At 44.7% G+C, this 13387-nt stretch overlaps 1 protein-coding gene across 2 annotated transcripts in view; it reads left to right on the top strand.

Annotated features, from left to right (window-relative positions):
* The window catches only part of RORA (RAR related orphan receptor A), a 358958-nt gene that overhangs the window by 321580 nt on the left and 23991 nt on the right, over positions 1-13387 (top strand). For both annotated transcript variants that reach the window (XM_036389356.2, XM_036389355.2), the window contains one exon: positions 7849-7934. In XM_036389356.2, coding sequence (XP_036245249.1) covers positions 7849-7934 — 86 coding nt within the window. The remainder of the gene's footprint in view (positions 1-7848; positions 7935-13387) is intronic.

Genomic DNA, 13387 nt, shown 5'->3' with positions numbered 1-13387 from the left:
GGGGCAGAAACAAACTGGTGTTTTATGAAATTTGGAAGTCTGTTCTGACCATGTGGAAATCATCAATCTTCAACGTTTGGTTGCTATGTGTTGTTACTGTGTCTGTCTGTTATGCCTGGTGAGGGACAAAAAGGAGATCCCCAGAAGAAGCTGTTGCAGTTGTACATCCCTTGTTGTACATTTCTGCCATCTTCATTATCGGTGTGTGAGTTCCTGGAAGCAGTGACAGAGCTGGAGCTTGGGGAACTCCGTAGATTCACCGAGTGGGAAGATGCTGATTGTGTGTCCCGGCTGTACCAAGGGATTGACTGTCCCAAGAACTGCTCCTCTGTGCTCCTGGACAACAGAACCCTGTGCGTGTGCCAGGCCTGGCTCGGTGGGTTGGGCCCAGGCTTGGACTTCAGTGGTTTGGTGTTACAGTTGGTGGTGTGGTTTAATAACGTAGCCAGAGTCCCAAGCTGCAGCTGCAGTTGTTTCTAGCTGTCATCCCTCCAACAAGGACAATCAAATCATCTCGCTTTCAGCTGCATTCATTGCTCAGTCAGGAGAGTGAGGATGTTTTTGGGTGGATAAAGACAAGACAGTGGAGAGAGATGAGTGTTACACAGAAGGACATTAGAATTATGTACTGTTGTATACATGAACGAGAGGGAGCAAGCATCATCTCTCTGAGTTCCTCTAAAAACACTAGGTCACTTTTTAGCTTGTGTTCCTGAACACTTGTAGAAGTCCTACATTGTTTGTGTTGGCATGTTGTTTTGCTTTTTCATTACAGGAATTCAGAATATTATAGTGATTTTATGATATTAAAGGTTTATCGCGATTTTCTATTTGAATATAACGTTAAAAATAGAGATCTCACCATAACAACTTCACTGAAACAGTTTTGCCTTTTAGAAAACCCAAACTATTTTCCATCTTGCCTTCTTTCATTCGACATTGTGTCTTTCTTGAAGGCAGTGCTTCATGTAATAGCGAAGCTCTAGTTCTTTAAATTAAAATATATGTCACTAAAATTTTGTGCGGCTTAAAGGAAAACAACCCTAAACATCAATGATCCTGGCATGGGAATATGAGCTCTCACTGCACTGTTCCCTTCCATGTGCCCAAATCAAACAGATGTTGAAGGAATTTATACTGATTCCTCAAAGTCAGTCTCCCAGGCCCCAGAAGAGCTGAGGTGGTGCCATGCTATTTATCCTGTATCTCCTTCAGTATGGATGTCCGCAGCATTTGGGAATGCTGCGCAGTGTCAGTGACCTGCTGAGGGATCCCGATGCGCCCAGGCCCACAGCTCGTCTCAGCATTGCAGCATTTCTGCCTTGTGTGTTTGAGGTGTTGCTCATACTTTACTTTTAATTAATACTTTGGTGGCCATGTTCGTTTCTACTCCACCCATCACACCCACACACTTCAAAGGATTTGTACCAGTATAACCTCAGTATTTATTTTATTACCAGTGTGATTTCCTAAGGAAACAAGGCTTGGAAAGGTTGTTTGTGTTTGTCTGGTTTTCTGCCCATCACCCCAGTCCTCCCCATTTCCAAAACATTTCAGCCAAGCTTGAGAGCATCAGCAGTTCCAAAGATGTGAAAATTGAAAATCTGAGTAAGTTCCCCATCTGATACCCCCTGAGGGACAGCGTGCACCCAGGCTCAGCTGTAGGGAGGAGAATCTGAAACAGAGAGGAAGATGCAAAAATATCCCATGTGCTGGGAAGGCTTCTGCTGGAATTTCAACCTTACTGGACCCCAGAAAAATCCAGCCATGAGATCTTTTGTTAGTTCTTGGGAGCTATTTGTTGCCAGGTCTGTCAGTGCGGTCTCCAGTGGGGCCTGCTCAGAATGTCTTTGTGGTGGGGACTGTGCATGGAATAAACACACCTTCACACGAGGAGTGAGCAGGCCCTAGGTCAGACACTCCTTGTGTTCTGAAATGGCCTCAGCTGTCTCCCAGGCGTCCCCAGAAGCAGCCGGGGGGTTCCGTGTTCCGGGCTGTGTGAGGGGACAGACAGATGGTCACTTCACGGAGGGCAGGGACGGGGTGGGCAGAGCTGTGCTGCCACCAGTGCTCGCTTCGGTGCAACTGCAGCCTTTGGAAGCTGCAGGTGTTCGGAGGCGAGTAATTTGCAGCCAGCTCAAATTACTTAGGGTACATGACAGAGCAAATTATTTAGGTAATGAAGCTGAAAATGCAGGAAGATTAGAATATTATATAGTAAAATCATTCCGTGTTAATTCAGTTTGTGATCAGATATCATGTTGCTTTAAATACCACATTACATGCAGTACCCTTGTTTGAGCCAATGAATATGGATGAATATGTCACTGAATATGTATGCCTCCTAATTTAATCAATATACTTACAAACAGCACTAGCAGGGATGTCTGGCACAAACTGCATCCCTCTAGAAGCAGCTCGGCCCAGTTTGTGTGTGCATCATGAGCATTGCAGAGCCCCTCTGAATTGGCTGGGCACAGGTGAGCCACGCCACCCTCGGCAGGGCTGCCTGCAGCCAGGGAAGGGATGGCTCCTGCAGCAGTGCCCCGAGCCCCAGCAGTGCCAGCTGCAGCCCTGGGCAGCTGGGGATGCTTTCCTGGAGAGCCGTGCATGTGAGGAGTGCCCACAGTGCCCACAGAGGCTCTCAGGAGTAGGGGCCGGTCTGGCAGACCCAGCAGCCTCTGCCTGAGTCCCTCCGTGCTGGGTGCAGGAGGGTATCCCTGCAGTTCCTGCAGACCCAGCAGCCTCTGCCTGAGTCCCTCCGTGCTGGGTGCAGGAGGGTATCCCTGCAGTTCCTGCACGTGCCTGCCTTGGGAGCTGTGGCCAGAGCTCCTCAGACGTGCTCCTGTCTCGGTGGCGCCAGGCAGCTGGGACTCCACGTACCCTGGCAGGAGGGAGCACCTTCTGCACAGGTTTTCCTTTCCAGAAAATGCTAATTTTTAAATTCAGAAATAGTAAGACATAGTGGGATTTACCTGACTTTCACCTTCTAAAAGTTAGGCTTGTAATTAAAATATCATTAAATTCCTTCACTGTTGAGTGAAGAGGAGGCTTCTCCACTCAATGGTTGGTGTTGTCTGTTATGAATAAGATGAATCATATGCCCTTTTTCCTTCTTGCTTTCTCCCTTCCTTTCCTCTCTTCCTGCCTTCATGCTAGAGCAGTGAAGACAATTAACTTCATTAATTACCCAACTTTCTAGATCACTCAGGTCAGCTGGATGGATCTCCCCTAAAAGGCAGACATGGGACCAATTTTTGCATTCACTGAAGAGCTCTTCCCAAGATACCAAATCTGAGGTTTCCTACCTGTCGAGAATTGGGAAAAATTATTAACTGTGTGCATGTACAATTTTAAAATAACAGTGTGAAAGCAGAAGGAGGAAAGGAAAGGAAAAATCCTTTTTCTACCCCAAGACAATTAATTAACTAGAAACAAGCATTTTATTCACAAATGTTAATGGGGAGGAAAAAACTTCTGTCTTTGGAAAACAGTTTTTTTCTCTGTGCTCTTCAAAGTGAGCTGGTAACACACTGAGGCTCTGTGTGTTTCTGTTTAAGTGACAGAGCTGGGGAGAAAGGTGACCTGTGCTTTGCTTGGCTGTACAGGCTCTTGCCCTGATCTGTCTGCCCCAGTGAGTTAGGAAGAGAGAAATCAAAGATTATGATGAGTTGTACAGTGCATTCCCTTATAGATACAGAATTAGATTTTCTTGCTTCTCTACTGAAAAAACTGGACAAGGAATAAAGCAACATTTCATGATGTGGGAATTAATAAAATGGGAGAGGCTGTCTAGGGGATTTGGTTGGGGGACGGAACTTGGAACAGGCGGGCAAACGCAGTGAAACTGTTCCAGGTTTGGGGAACAAACTCCCCTGGAGCAGGAGGGAATAAGGCACATTGTGCTGTTCCAGCAGATGTCATGGAGTGCTCCCACTGGCACGTTCCCTAGGAATTAGGTGGAGGCAGTGGTGTTATTTAAGCATACCAGAGCTACCTCACACAGTTGCTGTCTGAAGACAGAGTGGAGGGAGGAAGAATAAATGTTCAGGGGGAAAAACAGTGGGTGTTCTTTTCCCTGTAATCCTTGGGCTTGAGTTCCTGTTCAGTCTGATTTTGAGCGGATCAGGGTCCACACTCTTTTCTGGAAGCTCATCTGACATTGCAGGCAGTCTGGAGATAGGAACAGCTCCAAGGGAAGGCACATGAACTGAGGGGTGCTGGTGGGTGGCAGAGGAGCATCTCCTGTGCTGTGCAGATGAGCCTGTTGACATCAGTTTGGAGGGATTGCTGCCTCCAGCCCTTGGAAGGTCCCTTCTTTCTCTCAGGAGCCCTTTCAGAGCATCTTGTTTGGTGGTGGGTCTCGTGCTCCAGCTTCCATTTGTTGCTCTTGGTGGTTTGTTTGGGCTTTTATTCCTCCTCTTTGCTGCCTTTGGCACAGGACAGCCTTGGTAGGATTGTGGAGCACTGTTATTTCAGGGTGTGAAAGAGTCTTAGGCCTTTAATCTGGGAATACAAACTACATCTGTCACCTGGGTATCTGTGGCAGTTCCTAAGCAACCACAAGAGTTGTTTTTTTTCTGCAGTTCATATTTAAGAAATAATTTGCTCATGCATGAACCAGCCTGAATCAGCCTGAGCACCACCCCAGGAGACAGAAATTGTAAACTGTAATTTAGGCTAATTCTAGTCTAAAGCATGAATTAGAGTATTTTATGTAATCTTGAAAAATATACCATATAAATAAATGTAAGCAGAGAGCAGGTACAATTAATTTGAGCACAGTAGGAAGCTTTAAGTAACTCTGGGAATGTGAGAAACCAAGTCGGAACATATTCTTGACATGTAAAAATATTTCCCACCTGCCTTGTTTGCATAAGAACAAGGTTTTAGCAAGTACATATTTGCATGTCAAAGTTAAAAGTGGGGAAAATATTTTCACCCTTGTAAGAAAAAATGCATAATCTTGGCACAGGCAATTTGCATTTAGTAAGTTTAAAGTATCTTAAGTCCTTTCATGCTGTATGGGAAGTGTATGAACCTGCGACAGGGGTTCCATACCAATGAGTTGATTTGCACAGGCACCACGTGGAGCAGTAATTGATCTGATCTCTCAGTGCATTCATTTGTGCTACAATTGGCTGTGGCAGTCCCCAGCGATCTGTGCTTCTGAGATTCATCCCGTTGTCCTGCATCTCTGAGTGCAGCACTCAGTTGCAGTTTTAAATGCTGTGTGCCTAATTGAAAGTAAGTACCTTGAAGATGTAAATTTGAGGAAATCAGGAATTCTAAAACTATACCTGATTTGGTGCCAGAGCTCATAAAAATGATGTTGCGCAAACGCTGGCACAGCTGGAGCCTGTGAATCTGTGGAGATTCTCTTATACCAGTAAAGCACCCTGGAAAATGCATTTGGGACTAATTATGGCACCTTTTAGACTATTACTAACCTAGCTTTAGGCCATCACTTTGAAGGCATGTTACATTCCTTCAGAAACGCTCTGCAAACGTCCTGTTGCTAAAGAAATAGGGATTGCATAGACAGGCTTCATGGGTGATTTAACTAACATGCTGGAGATTGTAGATAAACTAGATCCAATTATATCATACCTATTCAAAATAAGGCAGTAATTATGTATATAAAAGTGAAATGTAAAAAATACATTGCCATGTAGCTGTGGAGATAAGCCTTGTCACTACCCTGTCCAAGGAGCTGCAGCAGGCTGCTGATTCACTGCAGCACAGGAGAAAAATAATCATATGTCGAAAAGGCACAACTGGGATTTGGTAGAGCTATTCTGAATTTGCCCACAGGATTGCTCTCTGAATTTGAACTGCACATGATACAAATTCTGAGTTTCTGTGAATTCCAGTCTGTTCTCCAATTTGTTGATGTGAAGGGAGGGGGTTATGCCAGCCTTTCTGCCACAAGCTCATAAACATAGGAGGCTCCAGTAATAATTAATGTAGCACATTAATGAAACAGCACACACGTTATTTTTTCCCTTTTATTAGTTCACTTCCTGCTCCATTGTGTTTAATGTGTTAGCTGAAAGCTAAGTGAAATTAAAACCATTTTTGGGGAAGAGGCATTTCCTTCCTTAAGTGTCCTAAACAGACCTCTTAATTTCAGCCTGTTGTTTTATTGCTGCAGGGATGGTGGGTTTGAAGGTCGGGGATGCCAAGGTTCTTGTGATGGGAGCAGATAGCAGTGGTGTCCTGCTGTGTGGGACTGCTTGGAAAGCTGCTGGTACAGACCTGCCTGACCAAAGCCCTGTAGCCTTCCCCAGCAGAGTGGGGGGGCCTGCTCTTGGCTTCCCAGGAGCAAATAGCTCCCATTTGGGGCTGCTCAGCTGCCACATTGTTGTATTTGGTGTCACCTGGAGAATGTTTTGGGGGGATGTTTCGCACAGTCAGTGCTGTGCTGCAAGTCCTCTAGGCTTCTGCTTTAGAATGATCTTGTGCTTTGGGCCAGATCCTGAGCTGTGTCGTGCTGCAGTGGAATGGAGCACACAGTAGCACTGCTGTTATTAATCAAGATGACTCTTGATTAATAATAAGTATCCAGTTAGGGATTCAATGGCATGCAGAATGCAATGTTTTTAGCGTGGACATGACCTTTTGAGAGCAGAGTAGAACTGAAATCAGGCCAATACATTGTAAGACAGCAGTATTAGATGTGATTTTGTGTGTTGTCACAGACTGGAGAGCTGTAAATTGGATGAAAGAGGAGCTCTTTTAAACAGTCAGGCAGCTCGTGAATGGGTTTGAGCTCCTCAAGGAGGTGAACAGCACTTGTTAATGTGTCACAGTTACAGACACAGCAAGAGCTGCACTTGCACTGCTCCAACTAAGGCCTGTCCAGAGCACTGGTGCAGCTTCATCCTAACACAGTGTGCCAGAGCAGAGGCTTTCCTGGGATTTCAGTCACCCACCTGTGTGTGCTGGGGCTTGTGGGCACCCCCAAGCACAAGGTGTGATGTGTGTCCTGCTGCTGTTGATCACTGCAGCCCTGCCTGTGCACAGCCTGCCCAAGCTTTCCAGCAGAACAACTGCAGCCATGTGCTCCACAAGCAGTGAGAGGTGTCCCTGAGCATGCAGGAGTCCCTTCTTGGGCCTGTGTATTCACATGGGAAGGTGCTGGATTTAGAGCTAGTCACGACCAAACTGAAATCAGTGCGTGGGTTTATATGTATGAAACTACATTTATCAGGGCTTTCATGCCTTATAAATGAATGGCATTTTCCAGACTGTGCCAGCTCCTCTGGTTTCAGTAAACTGAGTGCTGCTGTGTTTTCCTGCCGTGTTTGTTCTGTGGTAGATAACACACAAATAGGTACCAATTCCCTTTCTGTTCAGATAGGCAAGTTTTGGACATGCAAAATGGGGTTGCTTTCACCGTGTAACTTCTCTTTAGGGTTGGGTGGATGTTGGTGGCTGTGGTGGACGTGGTGCATTTGCTTCCAGGCAGGGCAGGCTTTAACATTACCTGCTATGGTCTTGTATGAATACAGTTGGAAGAAACCTTTCTAGTGTCATCTTAGCTCTTTGGCCAAAATGTGAACTCTCCTATTCTTTTTGGCTTTGAAATGCTGATTCCAGCCTTCTGGTGGGTTCTTAAACACCTTCTCAAATGACCCATTTTAATAACCCAAAAGCTATTATATAACGAGCAGCCATAATTTAGTCCAAAGCTCTAGGGGATCCTTGCAGTTCAGCAATGAATAGTTAATGCAGTATAATGTTTAGCAGGTTATTAGTTTTCACTGTACAAACGCTGATCAGGGAATGCTTTTATAAGGTGTTTAAAAGAAAATGTAATTAACTGGTTGCGTGCTTCTGTTGCAGCTCAAATTGAAATTATTCCATGCAAGATCTGTGGAGACAAATCATCAGGAATCCATTATGGTGTCATTACATGTGAAGGCTGCAAGGTAAGCTTCTAAAATATTAAGTCTGAAAAGAAGCATTTTAGCCTTTTGATAGTGATAATTTTCCTTCTTTTTTTAAAGAGCAAGCATTGCTCCTAAGTTGAATATAAAATAGTTGGGGATTCTGAAGTACTGGTTTTATTTGGACCTTAAATAGGATGTTTCCATGACACACACACAATTACACTGCTGCAGATTTTAGGACAATCCTCCAAATCACACGTTTGTGCTAGGTGTGCTGTGCATTGTCTCTCTCTGCATAAACAGAAGAGGTACAGAGATGATCTGCTTCAAGCACAGCACCAAGAGCATTCAGTGCATTCAGCTGAGGGAGGACAAGTCCGGCTTTTTTCAATCTCCCTGTGTGGTTTTGCTCTGTAAGTTGCTATGAAGCTCTGCTGAAATAGGCGAGAGCTCTCCCCTCTGTTTTCTTTTGCACTCTGCTGCAGTTACAAATCTCTTCCGTTTGGCGGGGGAGATGTTGTTGCACAGTAGCACGTGCTCCTGCTGTTCAGCATGCTCAGGTCTGGCTGAGGCCACTGCCTGTTCCTTGCAGTGCAATCGCTGCTGTGCAAGGTTTAGGCTTTGAAGTTTTTCCTGGAGTTGTACCTTTGGTAAATCAAGTGAACAAGGATTGCATTTCTGTTTTGTTCAGTGTGTCTGTTACAACCAGGAATTAACTGGACAGTGCCAACAGCAGGCAGGAGTGAAGCTGATCACTCCTTTTGATCCCTAGTGCAGAATTACAGCGCTGGCTTGGGGTGACACAGTGTGCACAGCATGCTCTGGCTTGTTCTTCTCTCATGGATGAATGTTGCAATCCCATGCTGATAGGTTTTCTCCTCTTAATCTATACTTGAGGTGTGAAGAATTGATGATTATAGTAGTTTTTAGTCTACTCTCCTGACCTGCTTGATCCTACAACCCATCTTCAAAAAGTAGCTTCCTTGCATTCACATTATGAAGTTCTCTTTTGTGTTTTTCCCAGGAAGATTTTTGTGTTTTCATTAACACATCCTCTCAGTCTTATGGAAGTATCGGTAACAATGAAGGAAAAAAAACAAAATTAAGAATCTTGGAATGATATGGGAACAGCACCTTCTGCCCTTTCTGACTGCTGTTACTATGGAAAATACAAGAAATGTACTAAAAATGCATTGATAACAAAGTGGTGGCTTTTTCCAGGTTTATGTTGTTAAGCAGTCTTTGTGAGATTTCAGCTGTGGGAAGTGCAGACATTTGTTGTGAGAATTCTGCTCTTTGACTGTCTTGTCAAGGATCAAGTTGTGTTCAGGGTCTGAGAGCTCTTTAATCTTTAGATGGTCTGGGACCAGAGTACCTGGGAGAGAGATCCATGACACCCAAACCTGAGTGCAGACACAGCAGGGTTAACGGGGCGCCCGGCTGGGCCTCCCCACACGGGGCTGCTTGCAGAGCAGGAGCCCAGGGACAGGGAAGCTGCCAGCTGTGTTTGCCTTCCTTCATCTTCATGCACTTAGTGAGAATGTGTGTGCAGTATACTGTGTTTTAGAACAAATAATTTTCCTTCAAGTGCTCTATAAATCCAGTTCTGTTGGAGCTCTGTGCAATCCTCTGCTTCTGAGGATTCCAGCAGAAGGGTCAGCTGGTGAGAAGGGCAGAAGGGAGGGCAAGCAGGCAGGGGTGCTCAGCACACTGAAACCCCTCTGAACCTTGAAGGCAGAAGGTGAGAATTAAGAGTAGCCCAGTGAATGATTTAGGCATTTTCTCCTTCTCTTAAAGGAGCACAGTGAAGTTTTGTAGCCATACAATTTCAGACAGAATTTGAAAGCCCATTAATACTTGGTTAACCAAGTTACCTTCCTTTGAGAAGCTCACTCCTGAAGAAGCTCAGTCTTCTTTAATGCCAGAGCCCAGACTGGCAGACTGGGGTACTGCTGGTGGGCACAAGTCACAGGAGGAGTTTACATGGTCATGGCCTAAGCAGCATAAAATGACCTGCTGTGGCTCTGGATTCTTGTGCTACGCTCTTCCACAGTACTGTCAACAAAGTCTCACCCAACAGAACTATTTTGGCTGGTGAAAAGGTTGGCATAGCTTGGCTCCTGCCAAAGCAGCCAGGTGTGGATTGGTATGACTTTCTTTTCCCAGCTTTTCTGTGGCTGTGACTGCTGCAGGTTTGAGCATGCTCTTGTTGCTCTTCATGTTATGCTAAAGCTTCTTTTGAAAAAGTACCTGGCTGCAGAGAGCTCATTGCCAGTGCTGTGCCTTGGCTCCTGCAGCCCATGCCCTGCACAGTCCCAGAGCAGTCAGTGACGTTCTGCACAGGTGCCACAAACCCACCCACGTGCATCAGATGGCAGGAGCAGGGCTGTGGCTGTCAGGAGGGAGCAGCTGTGCTGCTGCCCTCAAGCCAAGCCTGTCAGGAATGATCTACAGGCAGCAACAGCCACAGCAAAGTGGGGTGTTTCAGCTTGGACTGGTTTCATTCCAGTTTGGTGTGAACTTTAATGTTACTTAATCCTAATGTTAACTTAAATGTTACTCTGGAAATACTGATGAACAGCAGAAATACAGTTTATTCAAAACCTAGTCTGTATCAGGGATGAAATCACAGACCAGCTCTTGTCAGATTGACTTTTGCTGGTCCTGTTGCTGTTCTGCTGCTTTGCAGCCGTTGCATTTCATAGACTTGAAAGTGTTCTGACCAGGTTGAGTTGTTACACTGCACTTTCCATTACTAGACTTGAAGATTTGTAGTAAACCCCATTAGTGTTTCTTGGGAAGTTTTCATTTCCTACTGTGCTGTGATGTTGCTGGCTGTTCTTAGGAAGTTAGTGGCAGTGTTTTGCAAAGGCATTGAGTACTGCTGATCCCTCAGCCTATTCAGCTCAATTTGAATCTGCCTTTAAAAAAGTAAAATTTAACACCCTTCATCATGTCCCCCTGAACTGAAAATTCGAGGTTTGAGCCAGGCTGTATTTTACACTTTATCTTGGAAGTCTTCTGTGGCTTATTACAAATAAAATAAATTTTTTAAGAGAGGGTAGTTGCAGGAGCACTGCTGAAAACAATGGTATCTGTATGGAGCACTTCACTCAACCATTAGTTGTGGGAACCCATTAACAGCCTTTTATGCTGTAGGAAGGACCATGCTGGGAAAGGAAACTGGTTTGTACACATCCATGTTCTTTTCTCCTAGCTGGAAGTTGAATTCAGTTCCACATGGTCATACAATGAACTATATAATTTAATTTGCAGATGCAGTTACTTGGTTTTGCAGTCAATAGTTCATGCCCACCTGACCCACCAGTGCAGCAGCAATCCCTCTCTTTACCTGACTGCATGTAGCTGATCTAACAAAACCTCTCATGCAGGGCATTTCTGGGCATTTGAGATGCTTATCAGAAGGTTTATCAGTACTGGCTTTTGTCTCTTGTGTCTTTTAAGACCTCAGATGATCTTGTTCTGGTGTGCTGTCCCTGCCCATCTTGCTTTCATTTGTTGACAAACACAAGCTCACTCCTGTCTTTATTACTGATGTAAAGCTGAGTGGTTTTACTCTGTTTTCAGTGACACTATGACTTTGTTTTTATTAACACAGTTTATTAAACAATACTGTCAGAGCACTCTCCTGCCTTAACAACTAAAATATGTGCTGGTGGTCATAAAAGGGTTAAAAATCCAATTTGAATGTTTGCCTGTCTTTTGTATTACAGTGTATTTTTCTGATGTTTCTTTGAAGAAAATTTGTGTTGGTTTGCTTTAGAAAACAGCAAAATAATTACTCCCCCCCAACACTAATTGTTAATTGCTCAGAATATTGCAAAACTTAATGATACGTGGAAGTCTTTAAGTATTAGCCATAAATCATGGGATTATGAATAAGCCTTTGTTGTCACAGGCTCGCATACAGTCATTCCAAAACTCTGCCATTAGGATGCAGCAAGGCAGCTGTCAGCTGTTTTCTTGTAATTAAACAGCCAATGAGCAGCTAATTAAGACATATGTGTATACAGAAGTGGAAGTGGGTATGTTAATGAACTGTAGGAATCAATTCATTAAATGAAAATTTGTCAAAAGACCAAACATGAGCTCAGTGTTTCAGCCCATGCGCGGTGCAGAGGGAGCGCGTGCGGTGCCATCGGGGACACCAGGGAGGCACAGCTGGCTCAGGAGCCAGCTCAGACACCAACGTCTCCAGTGCTGAGCTGCTGAGCAGAGGAGCCACTGACACTATTAATAGACTTTGCAAAAACTGCTATTCACATTTCAAAGTCCTTTTTTAACAAGTTGTTATTCCAACTGACTTACAGATGAAAAGTTCCTGTGCTGTTTTTTTCCCCAAACCTGATTTCGTGGCAGTGAACGAACACCCATAGACTGTGTTGGTATAAACAGGAGTCTGAAACACAGGGACCAAGCTGTGGCTTGTTACTGCTCTGCTCTTCTGGCACCAAGTGGATCCATCTGCAGGAGGAAAAGGGAATGTGCAGAGCTCAGTGGCTGGGGCTGGATCTTGGTGCTGCCATCAGGAGGGGCACAGACGTGGCCCAAGGTGGCGTGGGCTGGAGTGCTCTGACACCGGGGCTGCTGCAGTGCAGCCCCAGCCTCTGGCTGTGCTGATCAGGATGGGTGGCTCTGCCTGGGCCCATTCGGTCACATAAGTAATGGTTGTAAACATGCAGGCAATAAAAGGCATGTGGCCTGGGCTGGCTTGCATAAGGCTTGAATGTATACACGTGTACCAAGGATGCATCCACCTCCTCCTTCCTGGTGGAAAAATTATAGCCAGCTCTGTGCCTCTGGCAAAAGAGAGGGAATAGAACAACAGAATAGAGTGTTCTCCTTTTAATAAAGGAGAGAAAAAGCCCAGAAAGAAACTGTAGGTACTTACAGAAGGCTCCTGTAATAGGGGCTTCCCCACGTGACTTACAGTGATGTGAAAGCCCAAGGACCACCAAAACCTTACATAACTCACAAGTAAATGACAGCACCATAGAACAAAAATCCTCACTTGACCTTCGTTGTCAATTCACTCCCACATGTCAGATACCTGTGTTTCTGAGCTCTGGACAAGTTTAGATTAGCTTTTGAAGTTTGTGGCAAGGTTTCTTCTTTCTTTTACCTAGTGCTGATGTTTTCTTGGGTTTGTTTTTAAAAGCAATTTACTGTATCTCTGGTTTGTAAAGTGCAAGTGCTTTTAAAGGCCTGGGTTCAGGCATTTCTGCTCTACTGGAAATTTAGCTTCAAGCTGTAACTTAGCTGATATATTGTACACTAAAATGTATTGAGCAGCTGTGTCTCTAGGGAAAATCTGGAAAAGGAAAAAGGCCAGTATTTTCTCCATTATAATACTAAAAATAATATTCAGTTTGACAAGGCTATTCTTAATAAAATATGCCGAAGTGGCAATTCAGAATCAGTGTACATATATATATCTCAGCTAAAGGAAAACATATGGATCCTTGAGGTTA

This window comes from Molothrus ater, chromosome 13 (genome assembly GCF_012460135.2).
Source record: "Molothrus ater isolate BHLD 08-10-18 breed brown headed cowbird chromosome 13, BPBGC_Mater_1.1, whole genome shotgun sequence".
NCBI lineage: Eukaryota > Metazoa > Chordata > Aves > Passeriformes > Icteridae > Molothrus > Molothrus ater.
Note: the sequence above shows the minus strand (reverse complement) of the source record. Positions and strands in the feature narration are given on the sequence as shown.